This window comes from Copadichromis virginalis, linkage group LG7 (assembly GCF_057382275.1).
Source record: "Copadichromis virginalis isolate Kocher_CV1m ecotype Utaka linkage group LG7, C_Virginalis_male_GT1.1, whole genome shotgun sequence".
Classification (NCBI taxonomy): domain Eukaryota; kingdom Metazoa; phylum Chordata; class Actinopteri; order Cichliformes; family Cichlidae; genus Copadichromis; species Copadichromis virginalis.
Window position 1 is genome coordinate 32,713,093 of NC_140624.1, and position 20,967 is coordinate 32,734,059.

At 41.1% G+C, this 20,967-nt stretch overlaps 1 protein-coding gene across 1 annotated transcript in view; it reads left to right on the forward strand.

Moving 5' to 3' along the window:
* Nucleotides 1–2,113: 2,113 nt before the first annotated feature.
* shroom3 (shroom family member 3) overlaps nt 2,114–20,967 on the forward strand; it is a 73,633-nt gene continuing 54,779 nt past the window's right edge. The window contains exons 1-2 of the mRNA XM_085463090.1: nt 2,114–2,698; nt 9,030–9,184. Coding sequence (XP_085319216.1) covers nt 2,540–2,698; nt 9,030–9,184 — 314 coding nt within the window. The 5' untranslated portion in view covers nt 2,114–2,539. The remainder of the gene's footprint in view (nt 2,699–9,029; nt 9,185–20,967) is intronic.

The window sequence follows — 20,967 nt, forward strand, 5'->3', positions numbered from 1 at the left end:
TCTGTCATGCCTCAGAAACTACAACTGTTTGGATGATAGTCTCTTCCTGTGGAGTTTGTCCTGAATGTATTACACAGTATTTGTACAATGCAAACACTAAATAGTATCCAATACCCTCGAATTTAAAAGATTTACCTGCGAATGAAGCAGGACAGAGTCATACTGACACCTGTGTCTGACTCACCTGCCACCTGTTTGACCTGCAGGCTGAGCTTCAGGTGAAAAACGTCACTGTGTCACCTGAAGCCTTTTCATTCTCTACTCTCGATAGTAACCCTGTAACCTCTAACCCTTTGTTAGATGATACACTTGATGATATTCACTGAAACCGCATTCCTAAGTGCTAACACACCCAGCTCAAGCCAAAGCTCTCCACCCACCAACTCACAAACATATGGACATAAAGGACCATTTGGCGTCACATTTAAACACGTTGGATACATCGTTTTTCAACATGTGGTGTTAATGATGTGAGAGGTGACTGAAATTTGTAATTTTTTAGTGATTAAAATGTAATCAACAAATAAAAGTGAGAGAAAACAAAATGTGGAACACAAAAGTGTCTTTGTGAAATCCCTTTCATGGACTGACAGGATAGATTTATGGCATCATAACAACTTTGCTAATGACGTTCAAACGTTTCAAATGTGTTATTTTTAGTATCACAAGCCACTGAATTAGCTCATTAGAAAAAAAATGCTCAAAAAGAGCAGTAAACCAAATAATAAGGGCTTGATTTACTTTGTGCAAATTCTTTTTAGCTAACATTCATCATACTATGATGAATGAAAGCAATTTGGAGTTAGCTACCTTGGATACGTTGGCATGCAGACTAGAACAGCCAAGCAACCTTCCGATTAGTGAACAACCTCCTCTATGTCCCAAACCCAGGCACCCTTTAGAAGAAGCGACTTCTGCGACTTCAATCCACAGCTCGTGGTCACAGATGAGGGTAGGAATATATGCTGACGAGTAAATCAACAGCTGTCTACTCACTGCAACAAAGCTGCAAAGAACGCATTTCACTGCAGACACCCCAAGAAGAAGAAGGACAGACACAAAGACGCTCCTCCACTTGGGACAGCAACTTCTGCCCCACTCAGAGTGGGAACACCACCCTTTGCTGGCTCCGAACCATGACCTCAGACTTGGAGGATACCACTCAATGAAGCCAAAAAAAACACCACATCATCCACAAAACACAAAACCGTGATCGTGATACCAATGAAGTATATATGACTTTGCAAGTTTGTGAAGTTTCTGTTAAAGTCCCCCCCTTCCTTATTGTATTTATTTTAGGGGTGTTTGTAGCTCAGGAGGTAGAGTAGGTCATCAGAGGGTTTGTGGTTTGATCCCTGGCTGTTCCAGTCTGCATGCCAAAGTATCCTTTGGCGAGATATTGAACCCAAAGCATCCATGGGAGTGTGAATGCTAGATAGAGAGCACTTAAGCAAAAGTGCTGGTGTGAATGTGAGATTTGAGCATTTAAGTATAAAAGCACTATATAAGAAGTCCATTCAGTCCATGTTGGTTTTATACCTCGCTGGGACATTTGTTCTGTCTTACTCTTACACTGTTGTGTTTAATTTTTTTAACTGCTGTAACAAAGAAGTTTACAGACTTGGGGAGAAAATATAGATTATCTTAATTTTTGTTTGTATTTTAAGCCGTATGGTATGTTTTTAATGTGTTTTAAGAAAGGAATCCCCCAACTTTTGGGGGATAAATAAACTAAGCTTATATTCTGGCTTTTTGTCAGTTTACTGTTCAGCGTGTAAACGATTTGATCCACCAGGAAGTTTAATCCAGTTTAAATCCAGTAATCTGGCTCCAGTGTGAATAGAAAGGATTCAGATTCAGTTGCGAAGGATTGGATTGTTGCTCATCAACACACACACACACACACACACACACACACACACACACAGGAAACACTCAGCTTTTTATCCCAGTGTCCTTTTTTAATTCACACCTTTTTTAAAACTCTCTCCTTTCTCTCAGAGTTTCTGTTTCCTCTTCTACCTCTCCTGTCCCTCCCTCTCTCCCCCCTCCCCCTGTCTCTTTCCTTTCTCCTCGCTCAGTGAGTCGCAGTAAATCCTATTGTGATGCTAAACTGATTTTTGGACGAGACACAGAAAGAGAGAGAGAGAGGGAGAGAGAGAGGGAGAGTAGGTTTGGATTTGTGTTTGAGCAGATCTGATTCGGGCTGCCTCTCGTTCATGTGGAAATTTGATGGCCTTCTCCTCTCCGTAAACTTTTAGGACTCCTTTCAGACTCCTACGGGGTGTTTTTTAGGAGTTTCTCCGGCGGAGGAACCGGCGCTCTGCGCGCTCCAGGAATGCACTTTGCAGGAAACGCGACTCTGTGCACGGACACCTCCTGCTCTCTTCGCTCTTAACGAGGAGTTATAAATGAATGACGGCAATGCACTCGTGAAGGACAGCTCGTTTTCTTCACACCGGTCCCCCCTCCACCTCCACTTTATCCTCCTCAGGCTGAGGACATAGGAGCCGGGAGTGTGCGCTCCCCCTGGCCAGGCATGGAGAGCGGTGGCCGGGCGGGGCTCCAGCAGGCGGCGGGCGGTGGAGGAGAAGGAGGCGGCTGGGTGTTGGTGGAGGCCCGGCTGCATGGAGGAGCGCCGTGGGGCTTCACCCTGCAGGGTGGCCTGGAGCACGGAGAGCCGCTCATCATCTCCAAGGTAGGAGACAGGACGTGTGAGGCCTGCTGTGTTTGTGACCTGTTCTGCGCATGACGGGAAGCCGGAAACAGGGAAAGAGTGAATAATTATTCCAATCATATCGATTGATTTTGCATGAATCAGTGAATACTATTATTTCTAAACTGTAAATCAAATCAAATCAATTTATTTATATAGCACCTTTCACAGGATAAAAACCACAAAGTGCTTCACAGTAATATAAAACAGAAATACATAAAATACATTAATAATAAAACACACAGCACAAATCTAATCTGTAACTACAGCATATCAGTGGCAGAAGTTTAAATGTATTTTAAATATATGCAGAAAAGTTATTAAAGTTGTTGTTGTTGCGAACACCTGATCAACACAGATTGCAGTTCAAAGGGGCAGTCAGGCCTTTTAGTAGCACTTGCCTCTAATTTAATGTGCTGCATGAAACAGAAGGACAATGTCTATGGAGGTGAGGCCGAGATCTTCTGATTTTTACATCCTAGCACGGGGCAGGCTTTAAAAGACACCACAGAGGTTTGGAAGATGAAGCCAATGTGGAAGAGCTTTAATTCTGCATTTTCTTTTTCTAATGACCAACAGGGGGCGACAACTCTGGTTTGAAGTCGGTTTGTATAGAAGTCTGTGGGTAATTGAGCCTAATTCTCGAATGATTTATGATCTGAATACACACTTTACTGATGATTTTATGGTTTCATTTGCTCGTTTTAAGTTTTATTAAATAGATTATGATGTTCATTTGATAAATTATGGTCCCATTAAAGGCAGAAAGGAGGATGAGGCAGGACAAAATAAACACATACATCTGTAACAGGCTCATAAAATGGTGTGATCCACATCTCACTCATTGTGTCTGGTTTCAAAACATCAAGAAGGCCATGTGGGCAGTTTTTCTCATGGACTGAGAATGATTATGTTTGTACAGACACGCGTATGTGCGTTTTGCTTTTATAAAATAAACAAACAGATAAAACGATATATTCAGGAGCAATAATCAGCTGCCTCTTCAGTAGCTTCCTCATCTCTTGGATGGGCTTTTAACTCTGCTGCAGAACAATAACCGCTGCCTGCTCCCAGCTGCAGTCTGTGAAGTGGAGTTAAAGTCTGTCCGACCCCCAGAACCGAGACTAGAAACTGCAAAGTGACATCATCGGCTGCTAGAGCAGAAACCTGACCAGCGAGAGTATATGAAACATGAGATGAGAAGGATTGCAAAATAAACTTGTGCAACCTGTGTTGGGGAAAACCTGAGCAAAAAACAGAAAAGGAAAGAAAACACTTGGCTTGAGGCTTCAAAATCAAGACTTTACTGGTGACTATATCCATTCACATGTAGTCTTTGCTTTCAAGCTTCACTGTCTTTGAGGCTTTTTGCCTTAAACAAATTCAAAATAAATAAATCACTCGATGCGCCAATAATCAGTAACCCCTATAACTATGTCAGTAATGAAAGTGTTACTCTTTACCAGCCGCTTCATTGCCCAGAATCATCCCAGACGGCAGAGAAATATGGGCCCAAGTTTGGCTACTTTTGGCAGTCATGGCTTAGTTATGGCACTGGTTAGTATTGTGTGAGCCAGACATCACAACATACTTGACCTCTAGCTCATATAAGATGGACCTCTGGGTAAGTTGAGTCAGCCTGAGTCAACACCATCAAATATGGCCCAATGAAAGCTGTAGGTTTGAGCCACACTTTGGCCAAAGAGTCAGTGAAATCTGTGATGGATTTTTAATTCTTCTTCTTTTTAAAGCCAAGAAAAAAGCCCAAAACCTTTGATATCATCATTAGTAGATGACCACTTCCATCCTTACAGCCACCATCCTGGCCTCATTTTATTAAAATGCAAATCGCCAGGCTGGTACGTGCGTGCGTGCGTGCGTGTGTGCGTGTGTGTGTGTGTGTCTTTCTGTGAAGGTTATTCTGGGATGGAGGCCAAACACTGTAAAATAGGACAAGAATGTGAATAATGTGTTTTCCTGGTTGCTTTTGAATACAATCATGCTTTTATTTTGTGCTGTACTTTGGCTGGCGTTAGCACAGTTCTCCATGTTTGACCCCAACACCAGCATGATGTCGCGCTTCAGTTTTTTTGCGTCTCTCTTTATGTCCTGTCTCCTTTTCTGTTTGTGTGTCTCACTCATTCTCTTCTTTTTGCCGCCAACCAACCGTAAAAGAGACCTGGCACACTTTGCTTGTTTTGTATCAACGCTGTGCTGAACTGGGGTCAGAGGTCACAGCGATGGCTCTAGGAAAGTTAAACCTTCAGATTAAAACTTAATGAGTTTTAATCTGAAGGTCTCATGACCTGTGTGTGTGCCAGAGTTACACCATCAGTGTAAAGGTGAACAAAGTCTTTGCTGGGACTGAAATGTTTACTCAACCTGAAAAAGATCCAGGGCTTTATTTAGTTTTGCGTTGTGCATCTTTTAAAATGCTATTTATTGAAAATTTATTATTATGATTTAATTTAAAACTTTGTTTTTTATAAAAGACTCAAACATTTTAAGTGCACTTTTAGGATCAAAGCTAGCTTTGTTTGAGCTAAAGGTAGCTAACAAGCTACCTAGCTTACACAAAATACTGTTTTGAAAGAATAAGTTGGGCAATTCAACCAAACTTGCCATTAAGGTCACAAACCTGCCTGGATAATTTGATAAACTGGCTAACTGCACTTTGGTTGCTAACCTTAAGCAAAATCTGAGGCCTGTACTCCAAAAGGATATTACATTTTTGGCAATCTGTGTCAAGGTAATAGTCAGAGTTTTCTGTGTCATGAAAGTTGCTCTTTTTTTTTACCTGGCTAATTCACCATGGTAACAGGCTGAACACATAACTTGGTCAAATGCAGGTTATGTTCAGCGTTTTGGTTTGAGATCATTTGAAAGTGCCATGTTTTCACTGATTCTTTTATTTACAGCCTGTTTTGATGATTGCTGGTCGGATGTGTTTCATATGTCCCAGTTTTTAAGCCATATAACTTTTAAAAACCACCCAGTGAATCACAGGAATATGCATGTATTAATCTGGTGATGCAAAGATGTGTTTTTACCGTCAATTCTAATCTGCTGATAAGCCTCCTTTACACTCACAGTGTTTTCACCAGTCTCGCAGCTGTTGAACAAAACAACCTAGATGACATGATATTGAGATTTTCCAGAAAAGCAAAGACCAGTGGACTCATTTAGACCCAGCTCAGGGCTGAAGATTTATATATTATAATCTATAATCTAAAGGGTTATGCTGGTTGTGGCCAAGCAAAATACACACCAGTTAATGGTGTGTATTAAGTGTCACACTAGTCCACTGGTTCTTTTAAACAGGTTCAGTATCGGTTTTGAAGCATGAGAACATAACCTCGAATATGTCATAATGATGGCTATTCGATTTATTTCAGAACCACAGTGTTAAAAGCTGGAAATGTGAATAAAGAGGTGAGAAGTCCTTGATGAATAGATGTTGTAGTATCCCACTGTGGTAAATGTAGGATCCAGTGTTTTAGAGTTAAAGCATCAGGATATCCTCATAATTCTTTTTAAATATGTCTCTTGGGAGTACACCAGCTTCATGCAATTACAGTGAACTGGCTTACCCGTTTATATTACACTCCTGTATCCTTTAATCCTGGAACTAAAAGTCAGCATATTATATCTTCAGGATGTTTTATTTGTGTTCTTTTTTTTTTAAACACTGGCTATAATCACCTCTAAATATCCCTCAGATTAATAAATAAAGAGCACATGCCTAATCTTTAACCTCTAATGAGAGGTCAAAAGTATGGAAACTTCAGGTTTTCACAAGCTAGAGAGGCAGTGAACCTGAGTCCAGCTCTAGTTTAGAGAGAGAGTGCTTTTCCTTGGCCGAGGCCCCCCATCGCTCTCAGAGGATATTTTCCCAAATCACACAGTCTTTATTGATTAGAGGAGGTATGTTGTTTCAGTCACGGTATGAGCGGGCTGAGCCACTCTGTTTAGATATCTCGGTCTGCAGGATAATGAATTTCAGCTGGAATACCACAGTCACTGACACACACACACACTCGTGGAGTTACTGAGTGATTCTGTGGGCCTTATTTGGGTATATTTATTCCTGAAAAAGGCAAACAGTGCAGGCATGTGCATCGTTCTGCAGAGCTCGGGAATGCTTTAACACAGTTTTCCTTCACAGCTCTGAGAGGATGTTTCTTTTCCCTCACATCAGTAACGCTCATTAGATACTACTCCTTTGTGTTAATCAGCACTAGTTTAGATAAACACCTGCAACCGCGCACTAATGTTTATCTCCTCAGAGTCGGTGATTCAAGTCGCCTAGCGCAGATGGTACATGTTCATCAAAACTTTGTATTTTCCCGATGCTGCAGTTGCAGCATGTGGGTGAAGACGCATCATGTTTTTGTTGAGAAGTAACACGTGTTGTAATTCAGAAGAGCTTCAGACACTCCCTGCAAGACATTTTTGGCAGTGGTTTTAAAACTTAAAGAGTCCCAGGTGGGTGGGGTTTATTGTTTCAGAACAGAGCAAGACACTTTTGTCGATCACAGGAAAATATGTGCAAAACAAACAGAGTCATTCTCGTGTGTTTTTTACCCATCGTGGTTAATCTGACCTTTCCAAGTGCAAAGCTTAGCAGCCTCAACAGGACCAAACTGATGAGATATGTTTTCCAAAACAACTCTGCTGAGTTTAGGCTCTAAAAAATGTCTACTGCTGCTCACTTCATGCCTGATATCCAAATGTTATAGTAAATGTTGCTGTGACATCTCTAATGCTTACTTATTACGATCTAAAACAGGAATCAACAGGACAATAAGGCATCTTATCTTATCAATAATGCATCTTTCCCATCTGGGAACTCACTAGTTACACTGCTGGTTTTAGCCTCGGGAGCAAGTGGACCGGTGCCTGTTTCCTGTTCCGTGTATCACCTAAAGTTTAGAAATGCAGCTAATAAAAATCAAAATGGTCTTCAGATGACAAGCAGGGGTTTTAAGATTACATTTAGGCAAACCCAGTTCTCTTCCTGATCACCACATGCACCGTTTACCTATAGGATAACAAAGGGAAACTTTCAGAAGCTTTCAGTACCAGAACGCTCGTCCTCTGTAACTGTGCACTACTTCTAATCAATCAGTGCACTTTGACCAGATGACGCTTGTCCAGAAATATGTTGATGAGCAGCTCAGGATTTGATTGAGTTTATCTTGTGCTGAACAAGATGATGTGACTTTAAGAGGAAACACACACACACACACACACTGATAAACAGGCAGTCGTGTGCTGTGATACTGATGCACACACAGTGACAGGCTGCTAAGGGTCATCACTGTCAGCAATGATAAAGTAGCAGGGTCACACTGATATTTACAGTGTGTGTGTATGTGTGTGTGTTAGAGAAGGAGCGTGTGGGAGTGATCAGAGACATTCGAGTCACATTTGGGTTTGCTCTGATTTTGATTTGTGCTGTAATTAAAGTGAAGGTTTACTTCAGTGTGCTATGACATGAAAAATGTATTGTATGCAGCTGGTAAAATGCCAAGTTCTTCCCCTGCTTACTGCTACCCCTGTCAGGCTTTCCAAACACGTATGCAGTTTCCAGTATGCAGCACTCAGACTGAGAGGATTAAAACACTGATGCTTCATTCAGAGACTCAACCAAACTTCACTTACAAAAAGAACCTCAACAACAGCATTTCCTGTTAACACTCATCTAATCTGTTTTTGTGTCATTAGTGCTGATTCCCTTCTAAATATAAGTACTTTATTATTTTAGACTAGTTTAGGATCATTTTAGAATATTTCCGTCTTAAGGAAATAAAAGCAAAACAAATGAAATAGGAATAAAAACTGATTAGAAATGACAAAACTATGAGAACTCTGACGTCTAGAGGAAGGAAACCTATGAAGAATTGAGAGACATACAGGATGTAAGGATCACAAACACCCAAGACCTCCTGCTCTTCCCTGCAGTGACCCTGTCCATAACACACACACACACACACACACACGGGAGCGAGTCCTGCCAGAACAATAGACGGCCTGATAGCAGCTGCCAGAGGAAGTGTAGCCCAACATGTTTCATCATTTTGTATGTTCAGCCTAACTCAGCACAGACACCAGTCGAAGTTCAAGGTCTTGGATCTTACAAACCTCTTAAACCTTGGCCCCTTTCAGCTCTCAGACCTTTCATTTGGAGGTCAGTACCAGGAGCAGCCTTGCGTAACGAGCCCCTGCCCCACAAACTCGGGTGCTAGGAACTCACACTTTGCAGCCGCATGTTTGGACTGCATTAGCTGATGTTGTGTGTTTGTTTGTACAGGTCGAGGAGGGCGGCAAGGCGGACAGTTTGGAGCAGCCTCTGCGGGTGGGCGATGAGATTGTCATCATCAACGACATTGAGCTGACCGGGTACCGTCAGGAGGCCGTCGCTCTGATAAAAGGATCGTACAAGACTCTGCATCTCACCGTCCGCAGGTACACACGCCAGTTGTTAAAGCTCAAACCAACAAAACTGAGGCAAACGGACCACAAACGTCTGTTTCTGAGTCCGACTCAGAGCTTTCTGCAAGCACGCAGGGTGGATATTTCTCTTTCTAGCAACAGCCTGAAACCTGATAATCCCAGCAGGCGGTGGGTGAGTGTGTTTGGAGTGTAGCTTTACTTGCTGTAAATGTTGGTTTTATTCCAGCACTTGGTTTCAGCTGTGAGTTTTCAGTGCAGTAGTTTATTAAATTAAAGAAAATCTGGAATGAGTGACCAACAGTGTAGTACAAGGTTGGAGTGAGCGCAATCTGTTGCCCACGTCTAGACTTTTACCCTAAATAATTAATTATTATCTATGATAATAACAGTTCAGACAAGCACAGACTGGCTGGGGATTTGACTCAGTTGACTGTGTGTTATTAAAGGCTGTCACCATGTCAGCGATTAATAGAATTCACTTTAATGATATTACTGGATGTCCGGTATAGATGTTTTGGGAGTAACAGCTGAGTCCAGCGTGCCCAGCACACAGTTTGATTTGGGGATAGGATTTTAGCCCAAAGTGCAGCCTGTGTTCTAGGAGCCGTCATTCATGTCGTGCTGATTATTTATTATGTTGTATTATGTTGTATTACACTTACAGTGAGGTTCATAAGTTATTGGCCAAGGACACATTTTGTCATTTTGCTTCCATACACCTCCAGAGTGCAAACTTCAGGAAGCTTAATTACAACATTCTTATACTCAAACCAAAATGAGGATGAAAGACTCACCTAACTACCAAACCAAGGGCCAAACAAAAGGGCAAAATAGCACGTGAGCGCACACCTTAAATAGCTCTCATAGGTGTGGTTATTTTTATGGGCAATGTATAAAAGTTGCCCCATTTTCTCAACACGAGGGTCTGCAAGCTCATTCAAATATCAAGCACAAAAATAAGACATGCTTGTTTTCTTTGACGTTAAATATTGACATATTTAGCAGTAAACTGCATGTTATAATTATGTTGACCGCTAAGGTTTATTCTGTTTATTCTATTTGTTCTTATTTGGGAAACAAATGTCATCATTTCATGTTTTTGACATGCCAAATGAAGATAAATCGATTCAACCACATTTAAATATGGTTGGGGTATTTTGCACCTCCAGAAATATGCAACAGAGTCAGTTGCAAAAGGTTCCCTTCTCTCACAGGCAATCCTGTCACTGGGTTCTCTTTTTAAATACCTGACAGTACTTTTTTTTTTATGCCTGAATCCAGTTTGGGCTGGTGCAACACATCTGGCTCCAAATCTGAGCTGAACCTGAGGCTCAGCGTACTCCCGTTGTTGTGATACCTGTATGACCGTAAAGTAGGGAAAATATATAGAAATTTGTTTTTGGATTACTTCTAGAGCTCTAGATTTTTAGATCATAAAGATATGACATAAACATTTAATGAAAAGGAGAAGCAGTGTACTGAGCAGATGTGGGAAAACAGAAGTCTTGTTGAAATTGCAGTTTGTTTTCTTAAGGAGTCTTGTTTCAAATATGTATCAGAGTGACGCATTTGAAGCTATGACAGTACTGGAGTGGTTAAACTAGCCTGTTCCTGGGTCCTGTAGGTGAAGCTTCTACAATCTCCTGAAGGCATCAAACACTTCTTCACATCCGGTTAAAGGTTCATCAGACCAGGATCGCATGCTGATTAGACCCATTTATGACCTCTGACATGCCCGGGTGCCAACTTCAGCACTCATTGTGTGATTAGCGCTGATGTTCAGACTTTGTCCAGCGTTTTAAAGCTAAGTCGGTTTTGAGGTTAGGCTGTATTAAAACATAAGACTGCTAAGAAGCAAACAACAATCACCCATTTAATCGTAAAATAAGGAGCAGGAGACCTCAGCAGAGGGCGTGTCGTGCCACCCAGCATCAGTGTTGAGGTTGATGCACTGCCAGGTATGTGTTTGGGTTTGGGGTGTGACTGTGAGCGAGGCCACTGTCGCTACTGCAACTTCTGTTTACTGGAAGACGCGTGAGACGCCAAACACAATGCAGGACTTTAGACTTTAGACACACACACACACACTCTGTGGGACAGGTGTAAAGACACACACACAGGACTGTGGAAGGCGTGGTGACAAGGGAAGGCTGTGTGTGTGTTTTGGTCTGATTTTCTTCCTGTTTGGATCTGAAACTGTAAAAGTTGGACACTGCACAGGTTCAACATTTCATTTCTAGTCCTTATTCGATTCTGTTCTGCTCTACTCTATTGTGATGGGGCTGTACGGAGGCAAACTAGAAGGTTTGAACATTGGACCCTGGTTTGCATGTTGATGTGCAGTCAGCGTTTTGTTTTTTTTAGATGCTTTTTAGTGTCATGGATCAGCCCAGCAATCCATTTGATACCACAGACACAATTTGTCACGTTTTTTTCACGAGCACAGCTCTGAAAGTGCTCTGCTTTGGCACGAAGCATATTCATGTTTGCAGCTTGTATTTTGTCCACAGAAAGCAAGAAAGTGTAAAACAAGTTTTGACTGTTCTACTTTTACCCAGACTATGATCTGTTCCAAACCAAACCAAAGTCATTCTTACGAATCAATGGACTTCAGTGACTTTAAGCAACTATAGGCAACCCTTCCCACACTGGGAATGCTAAATCAGCAGGCCCAAAAAGGTTTTTCTTAACTTTAATGCAACAGGAGCTACCGATGAGACTGGTGATTGACACATGACAGGGTACTAAATACATTAGAGGGTTATCTAGGCAGCCGCAGCAACCAAACAGAGCCAAACTTGGGTCTCTGATATGACCCCTCCACCATCACTCCCTTCAACCTTTATATGTGGACACAAATCAGTACATCTGAGCTCAAACAGAAGAAAAATGTCATCCAGAGATGCAAAAAAGTCATGCCCAGAAACACAAATCAAAAATAGATAAAAGGCTGGGACTGTGCGTTTACGTCAGATGGACCCACCTGAGTCTTGGCTGTTCTGGCTATAGGCCTGAGAAGTGTTAAAGTTCGCTGGTTCTGCAGGTGTCAGGAGTTTTAGTCTAATAATGTAATAAAGTCTGAAGGAGCTGTATCATTTTAGAACTTTTCTGTCTTATGGGAGTCTCTGTTTTGAAGCCTCAACATTATCACCACAAAATGGTGGTTATCATCTAACTACTGGGAAGTTTAGTTAGCAAGCTGGCAAAACAGACACATAGCTGCTAACGGTGTTATATGACACAAAGCTATAATATTTTTCATATAATTGCATTAAAACACAGTCCAGAAATCCAGTCCAGTTACTTGGATTACTGTGATGCCAACCAGTTTTGAAGCCTCAACACCGGCCTTCTGGCTGCTGCCAGGTTTCTGGAACCATTAGTGACCATATTTAGAGACAAGGGATTGAATGATAATCCCATAAAAAATGGTCTAGCACCTTAAACTTTACTGAAAAACCTACTAAAGTGATTTTCATCAGAGCAGGTGAAGCCTACCTTGAGTCAGCCTCAAGTGGACATTAGAGGAACTGCAGATTTTGGACACGTTTTTCGGGGGAGGGGGGGGGTTGGTACTTTTCACCTTTACCTTTTGCCATGACTTGTGTAGGTTTCTTTCTTTGTGTTACTTCCCGTAATGTTGATCCAAGGAAAGAAAAGTTTGAATGTGTATTCTTTCTCAGCCTAACACTAGGATTAGGGTTTGTCTTGTTTTGGGAGAAGCATTCATCACCTCCTCCTGCAGCTCCTCCATCGTCTCCAGCTGCAAAGCAACAGCCTCTCGGTGGGGTAATAAAGATTTATTGAGCTGAACTGATGGTTATTACCGCAGAAGACCAAAGTCTCTGTTTGTGTGTATGCGTGTCCTTTATCCGGAAGGCATTATAAAACTATGTGTGTGACTTTAGCGGGTATTAGCTGCTTTTATTGTTGGTATTGTGTGTGTGTGTCCTCCATCCTTGGTGTCAGTCAGACAAAAGGCGCATGATGTCGACACCAAACGCACCTGTCAGACCACGCCTTCTTTGTCTCTCCTTACGACTTTCTCTCCTCCATACCTGACTGTGCTCGATCTGATTGGTGCCTTCAGGTGAGCCCTGATTGGCTTGGAGACACAAAAGCAAAGAGAGACACACACGCAAACACACACTCAGAAGCACAGACATTCAGAGGGAATCATGCCATTAGTGTACTCACAACAAGCTGAAAACAAAGCAGAAGAATTTCAGAGGAGCTGCCCATCAGAGCTGTAAGTGTATGTAAGTGTGTTTTCTATAAGTAGTGAGAACAAATGAAGCAGACTTTAAGTTAAATTTGTATTTAAGTAAAGATGGCTGATGTCATTTCAAACTTTAGAGTTTCAATGTGACTATTGTGATATAAAGCCAGCATATGAGGGTCTAATTTAAATCCATGTAGTTTAACTCCTTAGTTATAGTGTCATGTTCTCCAAGCTTTGGGGAACATGATTAGACAACACTTAATTGTTTTTCAGTCTGACAGGCTTCAGTAGGTAACGCCCATTCCAAATTATTGTACTTGGAAACTTGAAAAGCCTTTAAATGCCTGGAGGGTGTTTGTTTTCAGTGGAATGTTTTTTGGCTCTGGGAGATTTCTCAGATTAAAGGTACTTTCTTGTACATTGTTGTGTTTAAAAATAGTTTAAAACCTGCTGATACTAACTAAAGCAATCGAAAGCTACCTATGCAAAATATGTTTGTTGTATTGAAGAGATAACCCCTGAAGTCAAAGCAGGGCTGTACTGCACATTAGTGCAATACCAATTTGAACCACAAGATGGTGCAGCGAGTCAAATGGGTGGGGCTAAAAAGAGATAATGAATGTTAAACAGCAGCAAACATCCATAGACATCTTGCTAGTAAAATGTTGCCCCTAGTGGTGAAAGTTGTAGTTAAATTATTAGAGAGTACCTGGAATCCAGATGTGGGTAATACGGGCAAGTAAAGAATCGTGAGTAGAGATCTTTGAGAAAAATCTTTTTGTCATGATGTGAAGTGTCTGTTCGGTTATTTCCTGTTTTATTTTCTATTCATTGGTTCTTCACTTGGTAGTTTTCTTGGGACAGCCTCACCTGTGTTGTATTTGTCAGTTCCTGTTTTATGTTCTTTTTTTGTTCACACGTAGGCCTTCGTGAGGCCTAGAGACTCGTTGGCAACCACTGATCAATAGGGAAAACTATTTAGCAACAGTTAGCAAGTGGTTGCCAGAGGTAATTGCTATGAAATCAGTTGCTGAGGCCTCATTTATGCAGGCTTTGAGACCAGTTGGTGACCTCTGGAAGAATTTCCTGACTGCTTGGTGACAATTGCTTTGGTTGCTAGCAAGTTGCCATGGTTGACACTAGTAGCACTTGGGACTTGTCTCCAAATATTCTTTTTGCTTTATCGTTTTGTTTTGTTTTTTGTCTTGGTTCATGCAGATAGTGACATTCGATTATGTGAACATTACCAACAACCAACTGGAGTGTTTGTCTCTCTGGTCTCTCAGTCAGTGCGATGTATTCTCTGTTTCTTCCTGAGCTGTGTGAACTGTTGCATACATGCAACAGTTTATTCAACAGCTTTTCTTCTTGTAAATTTCCACAAACAGTAGATGAGAGATAATGTTAGAAGGAATCTAGTGGTAGTTTTGCAGAAGATCCACAGTCTTTCCAAAAGCTTAACTTCTATGTCTAAAAACTTACGGATTATTGTTAAGGTCATTGGTTGCTGACTCAGAACTCTGGATTCTCTTAAATTACGCATATAGAAGTATAACCTGCAGGGATATAAGTCAAAGTCATCGATTTTTAAGCATTTTTCTGTCACATTTTACTGGTGATTACAGATTTGGGGGAGTTGACTCTCTCCTTATTCATCAAAATATTCATTTTGGTGTCAGAATCACTGTCTAGAGTGGCAGGAATTGCTTCTAAATGGGATCACTTGCATATATGCTGATGTTATTAACTGAATCTTTGACCATGCCTAATATGAACAGCCATCAATGCAACAGTATAGATATACATGAAAGAAAAAAGGGCTAATCTTAACAGGTTTGTTTGAATATACCAGTGAAATGGTGCATTGTGGTGACTGGGCTGTTTTTGTTAAGATTTGTTTTCTACAGTTTCGTTTACACGTGAGGGTCCTCCTCTATGTTGGGGCCCTGGATGCAAACTGATGTAGATCAGACTGAATGCGAGCTGGGTCCAGGCCGTACGAAACTGCCACATGTAGCGCTTCTCAGAGGGAGGTACTTCAAGTATTTCTCAGCAAACAACAGATGGGTCTAGTGACATCACAGAGTCTTGTCATCACCACTGGGTTGCTGGGAAACGAACTGCACCAATGTGCTGAGCGGGTGAATATGTTGGTGTTTGTCGAGACATAGTGCCAGCGTGTACCTCTAGTAGACTCTATTTAAAAAATGGACGTTTGGCTGAATACGTGACAATTTGTCTGTTAATTAAGTTGATTTTCTTAACGTCCCCCTAATTCCAGTCTTTATGCTGAGCTCGCTTGACTCCTATTGTGTATTTGACACATAGACACTGTAAAAATTCTTAGCCTTGTGTCATTTTTGTCATTTTCCTTTATAGTTTTGTGTAGAAAAGGAGCTAGTTTAGCTTCCCAGGAAGTTTAATGTCTCCACACATTAAACCCAGAGGAGCTTGTTCTGCTCTTGGATTGAGTTTGGATTGGACAAGCAACTTTGGGTTGTGGGTTGTGAAGGTTGTGACACTGGCCACTCAAAGGTTTTTTCTTAATGAACTTCCTTATTATGCGTGTGCGTGCGTGTGCATCCACAGTGGAGCATGTGTGTAGCGAGTGTGTAGATCTTTTTTGTTCTTCTTTTAATTGATACCTGACACTTGCTTTCCTCATGAGTAAGGTAATATTATCGGGGCTTACCCCTGCTGTGTGTGTTTATGTGTGTGTGTTACCTGTATTACCTTTACTACTACTCCCCTTACGTCTTGCAGCTGCTGTACCTGCGTTTTGTCTTCTAATCTCCAGTAAGCAGCGGCGTGCACTTAAGCAGTGTTACATTACACATGAGGAAAAGCTTTTATTTCCCCTTAGGCAAAAAACCAAAAAAAACACAGAGTGCATATAGGAGGCGCTTGCTGGGTGAAGTGCATCGATCATGTTCAGGGCTTTTTCAGAAAGGGGGAAAAAAACTCTAGTCACTGTTTAGTTGCATTCCTGCTGGATGCTACAATGTCAAGGCCACTGCAGGTGTGTCTTTTTCTATGGCTGCTTTTCCTAAAATAATCTTTACTCTGTGGAAAATTCAGGAAAATGCCAAATCTGTGCTTCTCCAACAGGATTAATAATCTACAGCCTAGTAGCAGCTCTGTGATGATTTTTTTTTCTTGGCATAAAGTTGAGCATATTTTCCATCATTGTCTGCCAGAAAACATCAGAGAAACACAGACTTAATAGATTGGAGTACTTTTAAAGGAACTGATTACATAGCTGATATTTTAAATTACAGTTAAAGCTAAATATAACAAACTGCAATGTCCTTAAAGTCTCTTTTATAAGATAACTAACATAGATAGATAGATAGATAGATAGATATGAATGAAGTTGTTCTCTGCATTGGCCAGAGGAAGAATCATGATCACTCATGATTTTTCCTTTTGCTGCAGTGTTAATGATGAAGCCGTCCTTAGCATTAACATGCATGGTTACTCTTGTTAGACAGTTGGGTACTCTTGGACAACGACCCAGCAGTGCTGTGTCTGTCCTGAGCCGCCTTTACTGTCCGTCCTGTTGCTTTAATGTCTGCAACGTCTTTGTGACTCCAGGTACTTTGTGGTCGTCTCCTTTGTTATTTCTCCTTGTGGGTTCCAGGTCAGAGCCTGTATTGTAATGTTGGTTGTTGGCTTTCTCGTGGTATAACTGAGCTGCCCCCATCTCCTTCTCAAGATCTGCTGCCACAACTTAATGCTGCTTATTATTAAGGCCAGATTTGTAAGGCCAGACCTTACAAATACTGCCTGGGCCTTGCTGATTCGGCATCTGTCCCACCTGCTTGTCTCACACTGCCAGTCTACATGAAGGGCTTTAGTTTAGTGTATTTTAACCCAACCACAGTTTTTTGGTTCATAGCCTTAGACCGTCAGGCCTGTCTTTCTGAGGTTTAGACTTCACGGCTGATTTACCTCTGCGGTAAGTCTTTGTAGAGCCTGCGATGTGACCCTTGTAAGTGGTCAACACTGTTGCCAGCATTCATGCTAGTTGATGGTGTTAATTACCTTGTGGTTGTGTCGTAGTGTTTTGTACACATTGGCAGCCACGACAGAAACAATAAAAACCTGGAACTTTTCCCCCCGCTGGGTCCCCGCTTTTTGTTGTGGCCTTTTGCTTTATTCTTTTCTTCTTTTGTCTATTAAGCTTTTCCACTTTTTGTACATGTCTTCACATCCAATAGTTTCTGCAGTTTCCTGTGGACTCAAATTGTGGTCATAAATATTCTGTACTAGTTGTGAACTGAGTTTTGTAACCTTGTAAACCAGAAATCTGAAAATTTTATGTTTGTGCATCTATCGATGAAAGTTTGTGTGTTTGTAAAAAATATTTACACAAGTTACAATTTATTTATTTTTTGTTAAGTTCTGGTTACAGATACAAAGCGAAAAACTCTTTGTAAAACTATGCGCTCAAGGTCCCTCGCTTGTGTGTGAGTTTCAACTTGCAAGAACGAATTTGACCAGATTTTTCTTCCTTTCAGCTGATTGGTCAATGTCATGTCAATCACAAGTGTAACAATCCAATCTGAGAACAGATGCGTTTGGCTGTCGGAGGGGCGTTTTACTGAGCTTCAGGACCTGGAAGGGTAAATAAATGCCCTTTCACGTGCCAGCGTTTTCCTTCATCACCACACAGGAAAACAGTCTGTGCGTGTCTGAGTTCGGTGATTTTCTTTGTCACAGGCTTACGTGCTTATACAGGGACCTCCAGAGCCTTTTCAACAGATCTGTGGACATCAGGGGGACAGCAGTGTTGTGGAAATGAAACACTCTTCACTAGTCGGGATAGTTATAAAGCTTTCTTCGTTCTGAATGAGTGATACGTGATATGTTTTTATTGAACATTTGAACAAAATTCAACACAAACTCTTGTAGAGGATATAAAGCCAGAGATGTACATCTTTTGAAACGACAAGAAGCAGGCGCATCTAGTACACACAGAGGTGCCGCAAAATAATGACAGAGCTCTGCGGCCAGCGCAACTAATTTTGCATCCTTCGCTCTGAGTTAGCGGTGAGCGCAGCGCATGCCGCGTCCGTTGTGAAAGGGCCTTTATGCTGCACAGCAGAATCCATTCGGGGGGATAACATGGTGCTCGATTCTCAGTCCTGATACTATCAGAGCTGATTCAGTGTTATCAATGACAGCACCGGTGTGGATGAGTGTGTATTTTCTGTATGCGTTTGTTCTGGCAGTGTCTTCCTTGGTGCATACGCTGCAGTTGGTCGGTGCTTTGTTGAGCAGGTTTGGCCACAGTCTCTTCCTGTTGTTCTCTGTAATATTTGCATGTGCTTTGTTTCGTGCTGATTGAGTCTCTTAGACTGAATTCAAAACCGATGGAGAAAAACAAAATCCTGCTCTTCTGGGAGGGACATAAACCAGAACACGAGATAATAAAATCTGCAACAGCCTTTTGCTTGTTGTGTTTTTAATAGAGATGGCACAATACCACTTTTTTATGTCCGATACCGATACCGATATCATAAATTTGGATATCTGCCGATACCGATATGAATCCGATATAGTGTATTTTTTAATCAATAAAACAGTTTTTTTAATATCTTGCTGCTTTTTGTATAAGTTTATACTCAAGTAAAAAAAAAAACACTAAACCTATTCTGTTATACCTACATGCAAAAAATACACTGCACCCAAAATATTTCATAGTTCAGCAATACTGATCAATCTAATAAACTTAAACCTACTTCATCCTCCCTATTCTGGTATTTTAAAGAGAACTTAGCAGAAATATTAAGCAACCTAACTAATAGGGTTCTAAAGCTCCCAGCAAAAAAATAATAATTAGGGAACCACCCACCCTCCTCCTCATGATGCTTAATTGACGTAATCAACTATAATTTGATGCAGTGTGGGGGGAAAAATACACAGAAATCAATTATTTTTCAAGAATAATTAAATGGATTCAACATCGTTCTTCAGCAAAATTGCAGATTGAAATGGTATCTTTCCAAAGGAAAAAGTACTATAGCTTACTAGGGTATATTGGACTTAATAGTTACTATATACAGTAATAGACTTCTATACATTTTACATCAGATTAAAACTTTGGGTGTAAGATTCAGATAATTGTTTATTAAAAGCTAGACATTTAAAATGACAATAAGAAAGAAAAGTATGTCTTTGTGCCCCCTTTTCCCTGTTCATGCCCTATCGGCCCCCCTGGCTAAACTTTGCTAGATCCGCCCCTGCACAGTTACCAGCCGTCAGCTACCTAGAAAAGGATCCTGGTGTAGAAAGTAATAATAAATAAATTCTAACAACAGCTTATCAAGGTTAAACGTGCTGCTGTCGTTCAGCCGCTGGTTTCTTCTTTCTGGCGCGAAGTGGGCGATAAACAAACAAGAGAGACAGACTCGCGACAGAAAAGCCGATTAGCTGATCATTGATCAGTTTCATGATTGAAGTAACAGCAGGAGAGGGAGGGAGAGAGAAGAGGCAGTCGCTCCATATATCGGTTGTTAAGCTTAACGCTGGAATGCTTTACAAACATTCAGAGATGAACTTACACACTTGCTTTACTTCTCTCTGGGATAACTTCCTCGGAGATGAAATGCCGGGTTGCTAGCGAGGCTACAAATACACACAGCCGCTCTATCACGTGACCCGTACTGCTGCGATCTGCTATGGTTATGAGCAGAGTTACGCCATGTCGCAAGTTTTGTGAGGTGCTTTTTTGATATTTAATGGATTGGATTACATTTTTTTTTATTTTTCTCCGATATCCGATCCAGTAATTTACGTCCAGTAATTTACGTCAGTACCTCTAGTTTTTAATAGCGTTTATTTGTCCTGCATGTCTTTATTGTCACTTCACACGGAGGGATGAAAGGGCTGGTTTTATGAGAGCAGAGAAAGTGTATGTAGGGAGGAGATCGGGGTGGAGTGATGGTTCCTAACTTACTTTTTTTTTTCTTACATTGACAACAGAGCTCCCCTGAATTTAACAAACACTGATGATTGTCTAAATCAAAACTTTTGTTTGATTTTAAATAATTTTGTCCGTAGTAGTTCTAGCATATATGATATTATTTTTCACTGAAATGATAGCAGCAGAGGCGTGTTTAAAGGGGGGTTTAGGGTGTTCCTGCATCCAGGTTTTTATAACGTGAAATATTGTAATAATATTCTACATTTTTAACACATTTGTAAATTTAAGTTAAAAAAAATCTGCCTCATATGCCTCCCATTGGTTTCGTCCATTGCCTGCCTCCCCGCAACTCCTCAACACCTCATTTAAAAAGCTGCGCCCATGCTCCCGCTCATAGATCATACCATTCTTTCTGTGGTACAATGATTAATGTTTATTTCACACTTTTAAGGTTTGAGGTTCAGACCTGCTGGAGTTTGCATGTCCTCCCTTTTCTTTTCCTGCATGTGTTTTTCCGACTTCCTCCCACAGTCCAGACACATCAGTTAGCTCTTGATTCTATAATGTCCAGCTCAAAAGGTTAAACTGTATAAAATAATAGATAAATGAGACAGGGGTTAAAATCTGAGAGCAATAGATAAATTC